The sequence below is a fragment of the Doryrhamphus excisus genome, linkage group LG8 (assembly GCF_037039965.1).
Source record: "Doryrhamphus excisus strain RoL-2023G ecotype Guam linkage group LG8, RoL_Dexc_Guam_v1.1, whole genome shotgun sequence".
NCBI lineage: Eukaryota > Metazoa > Chordata > Actinopteri > Syngnathiformes > Syngnathidae > Doryrhamphus > Doryrhamphus excisus.
In genome coordinates this window covers 9,850,807-9,871,215 of record NC_136364.1, presented here as the reverse complement: position 1 = coordinate 9,871,215, position 20,409 = coordinate 9,850,807, and the positions used below count along the sequence as shown (strand labels likewise).

Here is a 20,409-nt window from a genome sequence, read left to right as displayed (position 1 = left end):
TCCGCTTCATGTCTTATTATGTCTACTATATTGAATAATAGAAGTGTAAATGTGACTATAGGGGTGCTATTGTCTGTCTAAAGGGCTCTACTGAGGTTATAGACCGTATTTAGGTCGTAAATTGATTTTCTGTGCCCTAAATATGAAAATATTCTAGTCTTAAAAAGGAAAATTCATTTATTACAGTTGTGTCTGGAGCCAATTAACCACAATAAATAGGATTACTGTATATAAGTATTAAAGTGGTGGAATGAAAGGTATATTTTCTTTTTGATATAAACACTAGGCCTTCTTTTGTGGCCCGCCTAAGTGCAATAATCATGCGGTCTTATCAGCATCTTCATATGCCATACCTGTGAAGTGGGTGAATTATCTCGGCAAAGGAGAGGTGCTCAATACCACACATTTAGACACAGAAAATGGCGTTTTTTTTTAGTTTTGTACCAGCTCTTGTTTGAGTTTTTATTCCAAACAACAACATGTCTTTGTTAGAAGACAGTGATGTCACAGGTTAAAGGTCATAAAAACAAAATAAGTTAGCAAAGGCAACTGCTTCACATCCACAACAATGACCTCCTTGCATCTTGTACAGCTAACATGCTAACATATCATCACTTCACTGGGAACACATGCTGCCTTCACAAAGGTAATAATCGTTGTTTTTGTGTGCAGTCTTCAGTGACAGCAACAATATTATTATTTTTTAAAAAGGGTGCTGCCAGTTAGTGACTTACTGTAGCTGGTTAGCCATACATCAACTCGACTTTTCTATGCTAGAAAGTAATAAAAAAAGGTCATTACAAATTAGCAGTTGTTTGACATTTGATTTCATTTTTCTCAAGAGTTTTCAGGCAGTTTGGGTCATCCAAGTGCATTGTGGGATGTCTGCGTGGGCACCCAGGTGAAGTTCCAGCGTCCCTGAGGGTTCCTCCTGACGAAGGCTTGTCCCTGAGGGAAGCTGAGGGTCTTGACGCTGCTGGAGGGACTGAGGGACATGCTGAAGGCCACGTCTGACTGATCACCTCCTTGAGTCCGGGACTGGCTTTTGACTGGACTGGTGGTACAAGGTGCGCAGTAGGCTAAGTGGAAAGGCTGAGTGGAGGAGCAAAAGTGCGCCCCCTGTGGCCTCTGGCTGAAACCTCTCTCCACGTCTTCATGGGGTCGTCTCCCAGTCCACATGTGGACAGGGGTGACTGAGTCAGTGTGACTTAGTGGCTCTTCAGAGCTGTAGCTGCTCCTGTAGCTGCACTCGCTCTTAGCAGAACTCTGGCAGTAAGAAGGCGGCGGCGTGACTGCGGAATTTTGCTGGCATGCGGCTGAAGACAAGTCAATGGTGTCTCTGTCCTTCAGGCCCAGCGTCCTCAGGACCCACAAGTCCAACGCCGGCTCTGAGGTGGCAGGTGACTCCGAGCAGAACTCGGCAGTGAGGTTCCTGCAGATGCGCTTGCTGACCTCAGGGGACGGATGAAGACTGAAAGATCTGTGGTCGTGTGGAAGCTTTCTCTTCAGCTTCTTGGCAGTCAACTTGTGGACAAAAACAGTGTCATCAAGACAGGATCTTTATTTACAGCGCCACCTAGTGTATTGGCATGCACTGGACAGCATAAACCCACAGCATGAATTAACTCACCTTGCTTTTCTCTTGCAGGTCCCTTACAAAGGAAGAGTTGAGGAACTCTTTGAGTTTGATGTTCTCCTCCTGGAGGCGACTCAGCTCCTCCTCCCGCTGCAGCAGCGTATCCTGAAGCTGCAACAATCACACACACACTCAGGATACACACACTAGATGGGACGACTGGCGGCATGTGGACACATCACCTGTTTGTTCCTCTGCCGGTGTGGCGAGAGCTGCTCTAACCACATGTCGCCAGAAGGGGGAGTCCTGTTAAACACACACTCCTCTGACACACACAAACAACCATTAGATTGAAGAAGAACAATGAGTACTGGCTAGAAATGTAACTTTCAGTATTAGAAGACTTTCAGTACATACCCCACACACACGACGCCTGGCTGACACCGAAGAGGTCACAAGCATCTCCGGGGGTCCAAGCAGAGGTCAGGGTTTCCATGGTGAACAGTTTCTGCTATCTGCTCAATGCTATTTGGACAAAACATCCACATAGCATATTAGTGTAATATCTCATAATATGTCTCAATAATAATAAATTAATTCGATTTCTACAATATGTCCAGGGCAGAGCCAGCTGGCCCAATGGGCAGTGGAGGCATGGATGTCGTGGCTTCCAGGGGGGGTCAAATAATTGGAAAAAAAGTTATTACCAATAATACTGTGATTCAACTTTAATATTTTTTGTATACAAAATTGCAGAGTTGGATATTGATATTTCATATCACTATATATATATATATATATATATATATATATATATATATATATATATATATATATATATATATATATATATATATATATATTATATATATATATACATACACATATATATACATACATATATATATTTAGTATGCAGTTATTGCATAGTGTAAATGTAGCTTATAGTGCAATCTATGTGGTTATTTAAACTATTCCTGCATTCAGAAATTTGTACTTGTATATATACTATATTGTATTTAAGATTTTTTAAATTTCTTTAGAATGTAAATTGGGTGACACGTTATCTTACGAACAGTAATAATGCCTTTTAATTTATTGTATATCTCCGCAAAATACACGAAAGCAACATAAAGGTCATTACTACATGCATACTGTTAATTATGGATAATAATAGTATTATTTTACTGTCTTGTTCAATGGTGCAACTTCAAGGTGAAATACTACAAGTCTACATATATTGCAATACTGACCAATGAACTACAGTACTGCCACCACTAACATTCCACATGTTGACGTCAAAGTTTCATCAAACTAACCAACAAAAGATGCCGTAAGCATTTCCCGCCATTCGCGCGTCAACTCACCCACACGCGCACACGAGCCGTGGCCTCACGACGTCCACGAGCAGCTCGCACCCTCACAAGTCGCCCCAAAAAGTAGAAACAAAGTCTAAAGTGGAGGAGAAAGGAAGAAGTGAGAGGATATGTGCTGCAGGTGCCGAGTGAAAGTGTGGACACACATACACACACACCAAAAACACCCCCTCACTGAGCCTCAGACACACGCGAACGCACGCACGCGACCGCTATTGACACTTCGACCAATCACATTGATGGACACGAGTGACATCATCCAGTCGGCACGTTCTTTAAAACATCACAACACCACCAGCAGATTATAATAATGACACAAAAAGACACCCTTTTTGGTACTTGAATTAAGTATAAAAAGACAATTACAATTTATAAATTGTGTAGTAAGCAGATATCAGTCACACAGTTCAAGTGCAGCAGCAGTAATTAGAACGTTCATCAAAATGACATTATGTAGGACATTGCTTGCAGATGACATTGTGATTTGTAGTGAGAGTAGGGAACAGGTGGAGAAGATCCTAGAAGAGTGGAGGTTTGCCCTGGAAAGGAGAGGAATGAAGATTAGCCACAGCAAGACAGAGTATATGTGTGTGAACGAGAGGGACCCACTTGGAAGAGTGAGGTTACAGGGAGAAGAGATACATAAGGTGGACAATTTTAAGTACTTGTCAAGATTCATTAATTTTCTACCACTACTCCTCACATGGATCGCGGGAGTGCTGGAGCCTATCCCAGCTGTCTTTGGGCAAGAGGCAGGGTACACCCTGGACTGGTGGCCAGCCAATCACAGGGCACATATAGACAAACAACCATTCACACTCACATTCATACCTATGGACAATTTGGAGTCGCTAATTAACCTAGCATGTTTTTGGAATGTGGGAGGAAACCTGAGTACCTGGAGAAAACCCACGCATGCACGAGGAGAACATGCACACTCCACACAGAGATGGCCGAGGGTGGGCTTGAACTCGGGTCTCCTAGCTGTGTGGTCTGCGCGCTAACCACTCGCATAACTCATAACCACAGCCATGTTGTTTGGTGTAGAGACAGTGCCACTGAGGAAAAGACAGGAAGCAGAACTGGAGGTAGCAGAGATGAGGATGCAGAGTTTCTCATTGGGAGTGACCGGGATGGATAGGATCAGGAACGAGTACATCAGAGGGACATAAAGGACATCTTATGATGGGTTGGGGCCAACAAAAAGATGCAATTTAAGTCAAACAGTTGTTATTGCTGTGTTTGGCTGCCAGGGGGCGTGTCCCCCGGCAGGCGCCAGACTTTGATGTCTGACTCCTTGCCAGGGCAAACACGCTGGGTTGTCCTCTTCCAATTAAACGCCGCCGCCGGGTCACTGTGGTCAGACAAACGGGGACCAGCTGTTGTCCTTTAGTGGACCCAGGGTGACCGCTGAGACCTGGTGCATTAAGAGGTCTTGTTCAATAGACATAGGCTGTGTCTGAATTCGGGATCTGCATCCTAGTAGGACAGTATCCTAACCGGGCTATGAAGGCCAGATGTTTGGCGGCTCCTCCTCCAACCGTACACTGACCTAGATCTACCTCATATTCAATTCTGCCTTACAAATGATTACTGTATTTGAATACAGTAATTCCAGTGCAGTAATACAATAATTCCTCATTCTTTCCAATGAATACAGAAGATGAAAACCACAAGAGCAGTAATTTTGGCACAATATTTATTCATTTACATTCTTTACTCCTACATATTTTTTAGAGTTGGTTTTCTGTACGTGCTTGTGCATTTCCTCTAAGCCTGATCAAAAGACAGAAGCAAAAGAGATGTCAACAAAAGATAAATTTTTTTTTACATGAAGTTGTATGACTCCCCCATAAGCAGTGAAGTCCGTCAATAGCGATGGATTTCGGGGCTGAGGAAAGTAGTTCCAGCTAGTTGGGAACGGTTATGTAAAGGGTTTAGCTTCTCAAAACAATATGTGTTAAAAAGCATAATACATTTGTTGTCACGATCGGGCTTCACCCCCCCATGACAGCTTTCTTAGTTTTCATCTTTCCTCTGTTCCTCGTTCGTGCCCTTATTATGTATTCACTTCCTCTGTTGCTCTGTTCTGTTTTCCATTTTCACCCGCACTTGTTTTCCATTTGTGATTGCTATTTAGTTCAGGTGCACGCTCCCTTTGTTGTCGGTTAATTGTCTTGTGTTTGAGTTTGCCTTGCTACTGCGCCATCCTGCTGCATAGCATTAATAAATAGATTTTACCTGCATTTGGGTCCTAATCTCTGCATCCTGGGGTCGAACCACAAAGCTCACAAGCTGGACCGTGACATTTGTATCACAAAAACGCCTACTTGAAAAAATTTGACCTCACAACTTTGTAAGGGAGTGCCATAGAGTTCCGTGCTCTGTCTGCTGTGTCAGTCAAACAAATCAATACGGACTATTTACAAACAAATGAATACTTATTCATTAATCAATACTTACACTATTCTCTCAGCTATGCACCGTAATGTTGACTTTTTTTTTCAAGGCTGCACGGAAGCACGCAAAGAATGTTGGGATATGATGGGCCACTGAGGTTGGTTAGGATACATTTGTCGGACGCATTTGGAGAAGCCTTTGTGGACTTTCTAATTCGGACAGCCTTCATGCAGCACGATGCCGTCATGCAGCCTACAAATGCGCACTTTTAGGATGCAGACCCCCGGATTCAGACACAGCCATTTACAGCATGTGGGGGCCAACTGATGCTCACCGTTAGCATTGACTGAAACTCCTCAGCATGCCTCAGGTACACTTGGTTAAGTCATGTGACTACTATGAGGACACATGGACAAGTCAGTAGTCAACTTAGGTAGACTGGATGAAAACCGACACACATTCATTCAAAAATGGGACGAAGACGTTGTAAAGACACAAAGGATGACGTGCGAGCATGAATGTCACAGAGTCTTGCTGACTTTGTGGACTACAGGTGGTCTACCTGGTGGTCTAAGTCATGTCACAAGGACAGATGCCAAATCCCGCCCGCCCCGCCTCCTGCTCCACCTCCCCGCTGGGATCCTAATGACTGGGGGACGGACGGCAGGATTTGTTGGACAACAGCGGTGGTTGTGCGGCTGCCAGCAGTGAGCTCGCCGCTGGACGTCTTTGAGGCACTAACAGCCGCTTACACCCTCGCCACGCGCCTCGGCGTCCACTTAACGACAGCGTTTGCTTGTCCACTGCGTCGTGGCCGTCTTTACTTGACAAATAGACCATGGATGTTGCAAGTGTTGCAAGTTAACCAGACTAGAATTACTATATAGTAGACACCAGACCACGGATAAGAGGTAATGGAGAGGAAAAAGAGCAAGGCATTTTACTTCCTGTTCTATGGTTATCATCACACTTTTCCACTATTACTGATATTTTTTTGTGCAACTGTTAAAAAAAAATCCAAATTGTGGAGTAGATAGTCATGGACATATTTCTCCTAAACATATTGGTTCAACTCCAAATTGTAGCACCTTTGGACCGTTCCACTTTGGAGGTTCCACTGCATGACTGTTTGTGTGTATGTTTGTGTGTGTGTTAAGCAGCCTGGTTAATGTTGAGTGTGTGTTGTCCCCTGTGGCGATGAACTAAAGACGACAATCTGGAACGTCTGACTTCTGCACAGGAGGTCTCCACACATACGCACACGCACACACGTACACACACATGCAAACACATTAACTACCCCCCTCAAAACTTAATAAAATGGATCTTGTGTGTACGTGTCCCCCGGGAAGGTTGTAAAGCTAAGCTAAATTAAGCCTCTTTTTACCTGCACAATGGCGGCATGCTGACAGCTTGGGGCCAATGAGAGAGAGAGAGAGAGAGAGAGAACCCCTACACACCTAGAACTGGACTTAAAGCAGCTGCTCGTTACTTTCGTTCATCAAGATTATCATAAATAATAATCCAACAAATAATAACATTGACTTGAGTAAGGTGCAACGCAAACAACATGTTTTTTTGACCAAGAAACGATCCCATGACCAACCTAAATAATCATCAAGCCCTGTCTTTCTATTACATCTTTGTAGTGTATTACTATTTATGAGTGCTACATGCTAGTCAATTCCATGATTGATTAGTATTTATGAGTCCTACATGTTGATAGTTTTGTCATCAATGAGTATTTAATAGTGACAGCCTGATCCACATCTTTTGGCTTGGAAAATAGCTCTTCAAACAATTAAAATTGCTGAACTTCCTTATTTATTACACAGCATGACCAACAATATTGTTTGGCTTTTGTAACAAATCTCTGCGAGTCAGAGATACATAAAACAAAAGCCCAATCCAATAAAAGATAAATTAGAAGAAAGGGGCATGCAAGATACTTTTAAGGTAGGGCTAATTATTTGATCAGCGGTTAGAGCGGCACTCACAGTGTGTGAGCAGTGGCAGAGCAAGACATAAGTTGATACCTGAAATGTCGAGGCCACAGTCACTCCACTGACCACCGAGGCACAGAATAGGCACAGTGAAAGGGAACGACCACTGTAGCTGCAGAGCGGAATATCCAACGTTAAGCTAACTTCACTGTGGTACACCGTGGACATGTCTGCATGGCAATGTGTTTTCTTCTTCGTCTTCCGGGTGGGGGTAGTTGAGCAGCAACCAGCCTGATGGAAGCCAGTATTATCCGACCTTCAAAATGCAGAGGATCTGAAGCCGATCCTCATGATCGGCTTGAAACATTCCTAATATTTATGAGCACTACACGTTATTGGTTCTTTGACTGATGAGTGTTTATGTGTACCTTGTTAGTACTTCTATGATTTAGTAGTATTTATGAGTACTACATGCCAGGAGTTCCTTGATTGATTAGTATCTATGAGTACTATGTTGGTAGGTCTATGACTTTTAGTATTTATGGTCTCACTTCTCAATAAGGTGGACCAAAATACTGCAGTTACTGAGGAACTAATGACTAAGGCACATCAATTCAGAAGAGGTACTGGGAACTAATAAGGAAATAATGAGTAGAGCAGTTCATGAACTAAATCATTACATTTAGAGTAGTTACTGAGGAACTAATGAGTACTAAAGTATTTGTGCCTTATTGTAAACAGTTACCATATTTATGAGTACTACACGTTAGCAGTTCTATGACACGAGTACTATGTTACTAATTCTATGATTGATTAGCATTTAGTAGTTCTATGATTAATTAGTACTACACATGAGTATATATATGGCAGTAGTACTATGTCTGATGGGTATTTATGTGTCCTACATGTTTATATTTCCATGATAGATTAGTATCAATGAATACTATGTCCGTAATGATTGATTAGTATACAAGTACTACATGCGAGCAGGTGAATGATTGATTAGTCTTTATGTATGGCAATAGTATTTCTGAGTAGAAGTTCCATTGCTGATCACTTTTCATGAGTATTACAACTTTGTAGTTCTACTCTTGATTAGCATTTACCAGTTAGTGATTGATTAGTATTCATGAGTACAATTTAATGAGTACTTTTGGGTGTGCAACCTGATTGCGTGTGAGTTTGGAAGCTCCGCCTTCATTCCTGCGCACAAAGCCCCGTGACATTCATCCGCCACAAGTGAAATGAAGCATCAGCAGAAATCCCACCTTAATCCCATCTTTACCAAGAAGCTGACATCGGGTCGGGTGTCGAGCGGCGGCGTGCGTTCCTGCCTGCACGCCTCCAGGTGGTCAGGAGAGGGCCTGGCCAGCATCTGAACGTGTGCCGCCGCTGGAGCATTGTTAGCATCTTTTCTTGTTGTGTTTGAGGAACAAAACGTTCCAGTGATTGGATACTTCCTGTGTGTGTGTGTGTGTATTGTGTTACAATAAGTGTGAAGAAATGAAGTGTGCTGAATTTTAAACCACCAAATTCCATTCAAAAAGTAAAGCGTTTAATACCTTAATGACCCGCTTAACACTTTCACTGATAACGTGTGTGTGTGTGTGTGTGTCTCACCTCTGCAGTGTCGCATGTTGAGTGTCACTGTGAGCCATCCTCTGATTGGCTGCCGTTTCACCTTCAACTGGGAAAAAAGGGTGCAAAGTTTAGTTTGATATGGTACATAAATGTGTTTCTATTTTAGGGTACCAAAATGATGTACCGCATCAGTCTGTACTGTAGCCTTCTGTTGTGGTACCATGCACTGTGAGAGGGTACCTCAAGGGCGATGCAAGACAAAGTACAGTAAGTTCAACTTAGTTCTGTCAATCCAAACAACCACTTAATCAAGTTGAATGCAGACAGGAATTTTAAAAAACCTTCAAAAATCTATACCTTGGTTCATTTAGTCCAAACAGCGCTAACATAACTGGCTTTAAAGTGGGCTTATTATGCTCCTTTTTCAACCCTTTGTATTTGAGTTGTGGAGTCCTATAGAGCAGCTACACACACAATAACCCGCACAGAAAACTTTCTAGATCATCCAGAATCTGCACCTATTCCAGCTATATTTCCCTGGATTTGTGCTTTACGCAAAAACGGTCTATTTTAATGTATTCCCCCCATGGCCTGCCTCCGGACACACCCACGCCACTTTGACTGGTCACACACCCAAATGCTTCTTAGCGACAAATGAACCCCACTTTCTAATAAATGAATTATGTCTTTGGAGTGTTAATTGAAAGGTGTTCAGGAGCTACTGGATAGAGACCAATGACTTGCTGTGTATCGGCACAGCTGGTACAGTGGAGCTCAGGAGAAGCCAGACGTGCGGGCTTGCCTCCAACCTCGCCTGCCCGAGGAGGAGCACTCATTGTCGGACACACTTTGTCAGAGGCACTGTTAGTGCTGTAGAGCTCAGAAACCGGACGTGAGGCCGTCACGTGGACGCACATTGTGTCCGCTGCGCGCTGCTTCTCACTTTAGCGAGAGTTCCGTGGATATTTCACATTAATGTTCACAAAAAGTCCTGTGTGAAATGCCATTGACAGATGAAAATATTTTCCTCTTGCTACAATAACTTCTGCCTGTGCTTGTCTCGTAAACAGAGAAGCACAGCTAGGGGGAGGGCCGAGAGTCTATCGTGCCTACAGCCACGCCCATATAAGGGAGCCCACTCCTCTGTGACGTCACAAAGGAACAGTTTTGCAACGCCCTCTGAAGCGCTTTGAGCCATCCCAAACTTCTTTCAGGTCTCACGTCCAACATTCTAACTACATTAATAGGTCCGAAAATTGGAAAAAGGATAACAGGTCCCTTTAAACATATTAATTTCCTCTAAGAGTGACCGGTCCATCATAGCTGGTTTACCGACTCCTTGTCTGACTACTGCTACTACTACTACTACTACTACTACTGCCCACTGCTGGCAAGGAGACCTATGTCCTATGTATAATAGTACAGTTGAACGGCATCCAAGGCTGAAGTACCTAGTAGTAGTGCATGTACTTGACCTCTGCTACCCTCCTGTGGCTGTAGGTGGAACAGCAGAGGACCAAGAGTGCGCAAAGTCGAGCGAAGGTAACCTAAAAAGTCAATCCAGTAGGTGCAGGACACCACGAAGGAGCAAAAAGCCCACATGCTAACAGCAGTGTCATTTGTCAATGTGCATATGTGAGGAATATATCGAGTAATATGTTTAGTTAAGATTCACTGTGATGTATAAACCTTCCTAAAAACTTGAGTTATGATTCTGAAAGCAATGTGTGTCGCACCGCCGCCTTTCTAAACAGGAAGAGCAGACAAGATTTAAGCTGCTCCTATTTGTGCATAAATGCAAATATAGGACTTGCAGCGCAACACAACTGCAGGGATGGATATAAACTCGGTTGGGATGGCAACTGGGAGGAAGGCCCTAGGCGGGACATGTGTGACGGGCGAGGCCCAGTGGATGACATCAGTGTGACCCGAGAAGGTCGTCACTAATTAACAGCAGGGCTATTTCCGTCATTATTAGCAGTGGCGAGATTGCTATTCATAGCCCAGGTGTGTTTTCTCAATGAGACAATCTTCCGTCCTGAGCAGGGAAGCGGGGGGACGTTCAGCCCAGAGGGGACATTTGGGGGAGGACCCCGTCTCCCATAGCAACGGCAACACAAAGAACTCAAGTACACACCCAACACTGAGAGTTGTTGGTCACAAAGCATCAAAACTTGACAAGAAATGTTTCTTATTGTGACACATTTACTATCTTACTATTTTATTATTATTATTACTATATGAGTATGTCACATTTGACTTATTGTTCTGTGCTGTATCATGATATGTCTCTAATATTCTGATTCTTTAATTTAGCTAAATAAATCACCAACATATTGCAATTATTCGTGCCGAACAAGTACAAGAGAACTAGAAGAGACCCCTGTGGGATGCCTAATGTAAACACCACATGAATACATTATTAGTCATTAGAAGCTTACAAATAGTCGCAATCGTTTTCACCCCCGCCCCCATTTTCTCCAGATGAAACTTTTGAGTTATTATTCACTTTTTATAGGTCAATCAAAGTTCACCTAGCAACCCACTAAAAAAAATGATGTAATCATTTGTGCTATGGCAGTTTGTGCCATAAAAGGATTGTTTGTGCAGTCTTATTTTTTCATTTATTGAAGATGAAGTGTCCAGCGATGACATCATCAGCAAGTTCACTCAGCCCCAGTCCTCAGAGCTCCAAATGAAACCAAAATAGTCACAATTGTTTGTGCTTTTAAAATGATAATTTGTGCTATTCTTGAGTAATTAATTACAGATTATCTTAGTGGTCAAATTTCACCCAGAATTCAATTTGCTAACAAAAAGTTTGGAACTGATCGTTTGTGCTGCTGTACTTAACACAAAATAATCTCATTCTCTGATGCTGTGTTTTCGACTAATTCAACGTCATCCAGTCCCCACACATGCTCCAAATTGAACAAAAATGACCGTCTTACCTGATCATGACTTTCCGCCTCAGTGCTCAGTTGTCCTGTGATTGGCTAAGAAGTTCTGATAGTACACCTGACACGTGGCGGTCATTCAATTTGGGAGGAGACAAGGGCAAAGGAAAGGAGAGGTTGGAATAAGAGCAAATGGACCTGATGATGCAATCCCACACGTTATACGCAGTGGAAAAGGGGGTCCAGAAAGTGATGTCACAGGAGTGCGGGCTGCTCATTGGACACGAGGCAGACAGCTGCTATAAAACCTGACATGAAGTCTGCACACGGCAACACATGAGAGGACGCGTTGAAGGTAACATGCATGTGTGTGTCGTTTCCACTGCAAATTCATATTTTTACATGTTATTATATTTTCTGATTTATGGCTGAATGTTTTTCTGACCATAATCTCTTCTTATAAGTTGAATATTTATATTACAATGCTAATATAAGTCATGTAGCAGTAACGATATATATAAAAGTAATTATGGAAATGTTGGCCAATGATTATCACCAGTTCTGCAAGTCATTTTTACAAGAAAGCTTGCTAATTTAAATATATTTTTGGGGAATAAAACAAAAATTTTGCATGATTTTCCATTCGCGAGTGACTTAAGTATTAATAAATAATGTTAACATATTTGCAGCATTCTTTGCCTAATCCACACCTCCTTGGAAATGAATCGAAGAACATGAAATATTTTAATATTATAACTAATATAACTTCTGTTAGTGAAATTTAAATGTCAGTCAAAACAGATCATGGTTAAGGATGATTTTGAAGACGACGGTCAGGGAAGACCAGGATATTTTTGTGAATGGAAGAATTTACTGTGTGTGTGTGCACGTGAACCTACTCTGTGCATCATCAAGAATGTGTTTGACGTTTGTGCTGTGTGTGTTTGTGTCTTTACGTGGGGTTGCCACAGTCTCTGTGTGTGTGTGTGTGTCTCAGGGGGAAAAGCAGGAGCTCGTTTTTGGACGGTCAAAAGGCGTTTATTTGCAGAGATGGAAAATACTAAAATTAGCTTGATGTTGCTGGACAATACACATCGTCAGCAAAGCTAAAACTGGCCTGCTGTGTGTGTGTGTGTGTGTGCCACTGGAGGTTTTAGGACGCTGCTAAAAAGCGTAGTAGCAAGTAATACAATAAATTATGCCCAGGTCATAAATAAATTAAGGGGGTGAAGGTGTCAATGATGCATTTAGGTGCCGTTTGTTACAGATGTATCGGTATGGCTATCTGCTCTTCTTCTGTCTGCTGGCCATCACTGTGAACCAACACTTGGCTGACCTGAGGAAGCTCCAGCAGGTTAGAAAGAAGCTACTTGGACACAAGTATTGGGACACTGCTCTAAATGAAATTATTAATAATCACACTTGACCAAAAAGTCACGGGTCTTCTCAGAAAAGTTGCTCAAAGACATCACATTGTCATCACTTTTCACTGACTGGAGGTGTCCCAATACTTTTGTTCTCACACCTGCGTTGCAGCATGTAGACCGGTCCAGGACAGCCACCAGGCCACAAGCGGGTGGGTCGTCGGTGGGCGTGAGGATGGAGAACATCATGGTGCTGAAGAGGAAGAGTTTTCCAGTCAGCGTCTCCCCTTTGGACCGTCTGTCCATCGGCGCCATGGCCAGCAAGCATGCGTCAAGCAGGTGACTATGTTACTATGACAACCAAGAAAGTCCACTATGACGTCATAGTTCTCACCTGTGAACTGTTTTCTTCTCAACTGTAGCCAAGTTATTGAGTTGCCACGGCGACGGCTGCAGTTACCCCCCATCGACAGGATCGGCATGCGTCACCTGCCAAACAGGAGGGGATAGGCCACACCCACTCCCTCAGGACACACCCCCTCAGGACAGGTAAAGACGCAGTCGTTCATGAATAGCTTAATGGTCACTGATGACACGCTTCTCTTCATCAGCCACCTCTGAGCCACGCCCACAGATGTTCATCAACTATCCCACGCAAGACTGCTGATGTTTTTATACTTTAAATGTTCTAAAAGTGCCTTTAAAAACTACTTACAACACTGAATAAAGGCACTCTTAATATTCTTTGTTAGATGTTTGTCATTACTACTCAAGTTCTAAATGAAAACCACTTTTATGGTTAATACATTCTAATAATGTAATTGAATATTACAGTCAAGTTGGCTTTGAGTTTTTATTAAAAAAGTATCATGGACTGTGTGGGCCCGACTGAGGCTCTACAAAGGGACCCATAAACAGTTGTTACATCACCACTAATGAGACCTGATGCAAGCAGACCACAGATCTGAGCAGCAGCAAAAACGTTAGACAGAAATAATAGAACGGGTGCTAGTCCAAAAGGTTCTGTCGTGACCTCTCCAATCATCCATGGCATCTGTGTCAACGTGCCTCACGGACGCTTAGACATCACCTTGACGGGCTGGCGTCACTAACAGAACCCATTTTCACTGCAAAGAGATCGGCGTCAACATCACGCATCAAGATGATTGTTCGTGAGGAAAGATGCGCCACACGGTACATTAAAAAGTGCAACGCAGTGAGAGGTCGTCTCTTTTGATAATCAAAGAGATGACGTGTAGTCGACAATCACTCTCAGGCCACATGACTGACAGCCAGGCGTTTAAAAAAAAAAAAAAAAAAAAAAAAGAATCCCTTAGGGGCTTAAAATCAGAGTGGCATCTTGTTGCCCTCCACGCTGATTTTGACAGCATGACCTGTCTTGGTGAGGCGGCGGATGTCGGCAAATCGTCGCATCTGTTTGTCCATGCGGGTCAGCCCCCCTCTCTTTATGTGACCCTGAGACACACACACACACACACACACACACACACACAACGTGAGAGTGATGCTTAAGCCATAGAGATCATGGAGGTCATGATAGCCATAGCAGCATGTCATTACAAGTTGGACAACTGGACCACCAAAAACACACACACACATTCAGGTGAGACTAGGCTGGACCATCTGAGTGTCCATCACTGCACGCTGCATGCAGGGTGCACTTACTGCCCCCTCAGGTCAAGAACAGGTACTACAGGGGCATTCGGTTGCCCTCCACGCTGATCTTGACGGCACCCTGAGGACGCTGCTGTTTCCTCTGCTCGGCAAAGCGCCGCTTGTGCTTCTCCAGGAGGCTGAGGCCTTTCTTAGAGGCGCTCTGCAGAGGACCAATCAGAGCTCAGCAGCTGACAATGCCAATGCTCCACTCTCTTCAGCAGCTGTCATCCTTTCCTGGTGGGTGCTGCTGAGAACTGCTTGAACGGAAGCTGCTATGTCCACTGCACACTAATGTGGACCGTGTCGATGCTTTAAGATAACTTCAAACCTTTGCAATGTTTCAAATGATGTATATATGTGTATATATGGGCCTGCAATATACTCGTCTCTCGAGGCAAGTATGATAGTACCCTGGACGTTTTGTGTAAAGAGTTTGGGTGGTCGTGTCAGCCAAAGACAGACAGCTACGTTTGGCTGATACTCTTTAGGCTACCTTTGCTGACAACATTAAAAGCACAGATGGACCAAGAGTCTCCGCAAGTAAATATCAGTAATACGTAAAATAGGTTGGTATTTGAACCCATCAACCCTTCCCTAATTTTATCACACTGAAACATCATAAGAGATATAAGGCATTAGATCACAGTGTGTTATAATCACCCTGCTGGAGTCCATCTCCATGTTCCATTTGGGCCGTACAACATAGTCTTTGTTGGAGGGCATCGGCACTCGAGCTCTGGCACAGAAGCCCGGGTCACCAGGTCGCAGCGCTCTGTGGACCGGACACAAGTTAGAACATTTGGGTTGATTTGAGCTGCAACTTCAGTTTTTATTGTCTTGTTCATCATTTCTGCATTATGTGCGTTGGAAGGCTGTTACCATGGCGACGTGGACATTCAAACTTACTTTTCCTCTCCGGTCAGCTGCTTCTCCAAGTCTCGACGCGGTGTCTGACCTCCGGAACTGAGGAGACAAAGAGTTGGAGGTCAGCATCACGATAAGAACTTGGCAGGTCCACTGACAGCTGACGATGAACCTGGATGTGCTCAGGTCCAACCTTGCATGCGGTTAATGTTACGGTTCACCGCAGAGCAGCCAGCATGACATCACTCACGTTCCAAACACTCAATGTTTCTTTCACTGAAGGAAATTTTTGCTTCTGCAGCAACTTTTTTTTTAAAAACTCAAGTTACCTCCATGTCACTTCCGACTTGACACACTGGACTGGTGTGCATGCATGTCGGAGAACATGCAACAGGTGGTGGCACTTCTACAAAAAACACATGAAGGCTGCAGAAGCTTGTTTTGTCTTTGGTGAACTTTCAGACTAATGATTGGATTTTGACATGGGAAGAAACCAGCAAAACATTTTTCGAGGCTCGCTCTGAGACCGCAAACGACCAAATAAGGAGCATGAACAACGACCAGGCCGTTGGTCATGTAAGTCGGGTGACAAGCATGCCTTTGATGAGAGAACCTGCTTGGTGGAGAGAAGACGTCTGGTTCCTGCGCCCTCTCCACCTGCTGAGGCTGACTAGGAGGAGGAGGAGGAGGAGGAGAGATGAAACAAAAAGAGGACAGCAGATACTGAAGACGAGAACATGTGACAAGGACGAGATGAAGTGATGAGAGGAGATGAAATGTAAGGAGCATTGAAGCTAGCGAGTTAGGGTGCTAAAGAAGACAATGTTAATGTGTGATGCTGTCAGATATGTGACGTCGGGCTGTCCATTCAAAGTCCAAAAGATGTCTGGTCTCAAGGTGGAGGATATAAGAGACAAAGTCACGGTAGGGATGTCAGAAAGGTTGCTAGGCTACCTTAGTCGTCTGCGCTGAGGCATCTGCTGGTCGAGGTCCCTCTGCTCTCGCTCCTCCCTCGTCATTCCTTTGTAGTTGGACGTCAGGCCAAAGATGGGTCGAGACCACTCGTCTGGACACAACAACATGGATTTGGTTCTTTTCGTTTGACCAGGAATGTTTCCTTGGAGCATGAAGGCTCCTTACTGATGAGCTTGAGGGCGAGATCTTTGTTGGATCGGGATTCTTTGGGATGTTTGTACAGGAACATGACGGCACGGCCGATTCCGCTGTGCTTCAGTGTCTCTTGGCTGACACTGGGCAGCTGGAGGTCCGAACACAAGAACAAAACCACTGTTTTGAGTCTTTGGGGATGGTGACTTTTGAACTGGACCACCAGGGTAACCGGACCACTTCTAGACCAGGGTGTGGCTGATGGCATGACTGCATCATTCCCAGTACTCTTTCTGGCACTCACCTCCTGCAGGATCCTGAGCAGCTCTTCCCGGATTCGGAGTGCAGGCAGAGATTTGTCTGGAAGCGGGCTGATCCACTCTTTGATGGCCGACATGACGCCGCTGTCGATGAACGTTTCCTTCAGGTCCTGCCTGGGGATACATGCAAAAATGACTTTGGGTTTGGATCACATCTCTGCCAGTGAAGGGAGAGCTCATACTTCTTCAGGTGCATGACCACTTGAGGCAGAAGAGTGAGCTTTTTCAGCGCCGGTTTCTTCTGACTGTTCAATGTTCTGTCCTCCTGGAAGAAGAAGAAAGTCTGCCGGGAACAGGAAGTACCATACAGTCACTCTGGCTTTTATTTTGACAGCAGACCTCGGCGGCCTCATTCATCTTGGTGATCATGGCGCTGACTACGTCATCAGCGTCACTGATGAACGTCCCGCCATCGCGGTGACGCCTCTTCTTCCCGCTCAAGGCCTTTTTGCGAGCGAGCATGATGTCAAAGTCGGACATGAAGCTGGTGCTAGACACACAAACAGAAAATAGAATCCGAAAAAAATGACACGTGGCTCTTTCATACACAAACGTGCTCAGTGTGATACACACTCTTGGCCGCTGCGGTTGACGCCCTCATCAGAATCCGATTCCTCCTCCATCTGCTGCTTCTCCTTGGTCTCCTTCTTTTCTTCCAGATCCTCCTGGTTGAAGCCCTGCACGCACGCGAACCCTTCTCTCGTTAAATGATGCTGCTGCGGGCGCTCTGCATTAACGCATCACATGATTAAGTACTCACCGTGAACTCCTCCTCCTCCTCATCTCCAGACTCTCCAAAAATGTCTGCAATCATTTTCCTTAGAGGGAGGCAGGGGTCAAAGTTGAGAGATGAGTGTTTAAGAATATATAGCAATGTTAAATTACAGTCCGGAATCACGACAAAGAACATTGAACGTAACGTTGTGTACGCACTCCTCCTCGTTGTCTTCAGAGTCGCTGTCGCTACCAAACAACGTCTTCTCATCCTTCTTCTCTGCCGTAGCCTTTGACCCGTCGTCGTCATCACTGCCGCTGTCAGAACCCAGCTCTCTAAGTTTGGCCGCCATACTTTTATCGGGCCCCCCCGATTCGGCGTCGCTGTCCGAGTTGTCGTCGTCCGACACGGCCCGACTCTTCTTGGCTGAAAAGCAGACAACAGCAGTTTGCGTGTGTGTCCATGGACACACTCAACAGCCATGTAGAACGTCCTTCACTCTCATCTCACCTGGTTTGTCTGCCTGTTCCTCATCCTCACTGTCTGATAGGATGGCCTTCTTCCTCTTCACTGCCAATACATTCACTGAAGATGTCATTCACTGAATACTGGCAATAATTACCTCCACCAAAAAGGCATAATTATGGTTTGTCCAGTTTACAGTTTTACATGTATAAATTAACATAGAATTTTATTAGAGTGAAGCTGATCGGAGGTCAGTACCTGGCTGATTGTCATCATCGCTGTTGTCTGAGGTTCTCTGCACCCCCCGCGTTTCTCCATCACTTCCTGTGGCTGCCTTCCTCCTCTCACCCTCCTCCTCCTCGCTGTCTGACTGCATAACAGCTTTCCACTTGCCGCCGCCTCCTCCTCCGCCGCCCTCAGTGTCCCCCTGCCGTGTCTCTGCCTCATCGTCAGAGTCAATAGGAGCCGCCTTGCGTCTGGCGGGCGTCTCCGCGTCAGAGTCACTGTCAGCGTCAGAGTGGCGGCTAGGAGACTTTGCTGTGATGTCCTCGTTGCCGGAATCGCTGTCTGCGGCCGCTTTGGTAGCGTCCCCCGCTTCCTCCATGTCCGAGCTGCTCCCCCTGCGCTTGGCTGGGGATGACGCCTCCCCCTCCTCGTTGTCTGAGGCGGCATGTTTGACCGGTGACGACTCCTCGTCGTCTGACATGCTCATCCTGCGTTTTCCAACAGAGTCGTCATCGCTGTCGGCCGGCCTCGGCACCTCCGCTTCAGAGTCGCTGCCCTCGTTGTTGTGGCGACCGGGGGCCTCTGTCTCCGAGTCGCTGTCAACAGCTGGCCGAGCCTCATTGTCTGAGCCGCTGTCATCCTGTCGCTTGTTGTAGGACGCATCCTCGTCATTGCTGCCCTCGTCCTGTTGACAGAACCTCTACGGTCAAATGGCATCAACATCATGTCCATTCATTTTGTGCTTTAAATGATAAGGGTAAAGAACTCACATGTATAACTATTATACCACTGGTTAAAAAGCATGTATGGCATATCTCTATGTCAAGTCTGCTGCTTTGCAAAACTGTAAACATCAACACATCCTCATAGAGGAAATCTTCTCATGTATGAATGATCCTGACCTCAGATTGATGTCTGTTGCTGCTCACATCTTCCCCGTCGGAGGCTGGATGTTCATCCTGAACTGGAGTGCCTCCTCCGTCATCTGTGAAATAAAATTTGTTTTAAAAAAAACTTTAATGGGCATATTGTATTGAACAGTAACAATTTCATTACAAATCAACTGTGAGAGCATAAAGAGCTGGCTTATTTGTTGCACAACGCCCTTCTGCATGGAAGAGGTCATTCGGGACAGAAAACCAAATAACTGCAACACTTAATTTTTTTACACTTTCTTTTGGGTTTAGACCGGTAAACATGAAAAGATGAAGACGCTTAATCAAACAAGTCAATTTTGCATCGTATTTATATCAGCGGTTTGAAAGACGTGCATTTTTGTCATACTATTTAATGAATACACGTAGCGATGCACAGTCATGTAAAGCTTGTTTCAGCTATATATCTTCAAAAACAAATTCGATCGAACAATAGCACTATGTCACGATGTAGTCGTATTTTAGTGCTGCTCAACTGTAGTGCTACTAATTATAGTGCTTCCTGCCAGGAACACTGTAGGTTGCCAGTTAGTCACGCTCTGTATATTAAAAGTTAAGTCACATTCCCAGAGTCACATTTAAGCACGTAATTAAGGTTACAAGACTGTTGTTTACAAGAACGTTGTTTAATTTTTGTTTTTAGCCAAACGGGTTAGCTTGTTCTGTGACAAACAAAAAAAGTGTTTACCGGAGTGGCTCCCAGACATGAACTCGTCCTCTTCTCCGTCCATTTCCCTGAGGAAGAAGGATTTAAAATTAAATTTGAACGCAGCGACGACGACTCTTTATTACCCACACTTTGGCACAAAGTGATTTAAGGAAGCTTAAACAAAACAAAAAAGACCCTGGTAACTGCTAGCTAGCGTTAATGGCCGATCCAAAATGGAGCGACCCGGCCATATACGCATGCGCAGTGCAACACCGGCGCCTGCTAGTGACGAAAATGGGCGTGGTGCTATGGTAT

General features: G+C 44.5%; 4 protein-coding genes across 4 annotated transcripts in view; 1 reads left to right on the top strand and 3 right to left on the bottom strand.

Moving 5' to 3' along the window:
• Nucleotides 1-557: 557 nt before the first annotated feature.
• Nucleotides 558-3,535, bottom strand: gmnc (geminin coiled-coil domain containing). Its single transcript, XM_078792574.1, has 5 exons — nt 2,944-3,535; nt 1,994-2,101; nt 1,819-1,901; nt 1,631-1,747; nt 558-1,524 (listed from the first exon to the last, which is right to left on the bottom strand). Exons 2-5 carry the CDS (start codon nt 2,070-2,072, stop codon nt 862-864), a joined length of 942 nt encoding a protein of 313 aa, XP_078648700.1. The 5' UTR covers nt 2,073-2,101; nt 2,944-3,535; the 3' UTR covers nt 558-861.
• A 5,092-nt stretch (nt 3,536-8,627) lies between these two features.
• LOC131134395 (fibroblast growth factor 12-like) overlaps nt 8,628-20,409 on the bottom strand; it is a 50,833-nt gene continuing 39,051 nt past the window's right edge. The window contains exon 6 of the transcript XR_013627967.1: nt 8,628-8,637. The gene's annotated coding sequence lies outside the window, so the exon portion shown is untranslated. The remainder of the gene's footprint in view (nt 8,638-20,409) is intronic.
• Nucleotides 12,119-14,756, top strand: ostn (osteocrin). The gene is made up of 5 exons (XM_078792788.1): nt 12,119-12,128; nt 13,025-13,127; nt 13,310-13,476; nt 13,560-13,686; nt 13,749-14,756. Exons 2-4 carry the CDS (start codon nt 13,041-13,043, stop codon nt 13,645-13,647), a joined length of 342 nt encoding a protein of 113 aa, XP_078648914.1. The 5' UTR covers nt 12,119-12,128; nt 13,025-13,040; the 3' UTR covers nt 13,648-13,686; nt 13,749-14,756.
• On the bottom strand, nt 14,444-20,362 carry iws1 (interacts with SUPT6H, CTD assembly factor 1). The gene is made up of 15 exons (XM_058079590.2): nt 20,134-20,362; nt 19,413-19,495; nt 18,544-19,195; nt 18,331-18,390; nt 18,039-18,246; nt 17,866-17,923; nt 17,679-17,782; nt 17,445-17,595; nt 17,288-17,370; nt 17,090-17,219; nt 16,819-16,936; nt 16,633-16,744; nt 15,721-15,777; nt 15,475-15,586; nt 14,444-14,613 (listed from the first exon to the last, which is right to left on the bottom strand). Exons 1-15 carry the CDS (start codon nt 20,174-20,176, stop codon nt 14,485-14,487), a joined length of 2,100 nt encoding a protein of 699 aa, XP_057935573.2. The 5' UTR covers nt 20,177-20,362; the 3' UTR covers nt 14,444-14,484.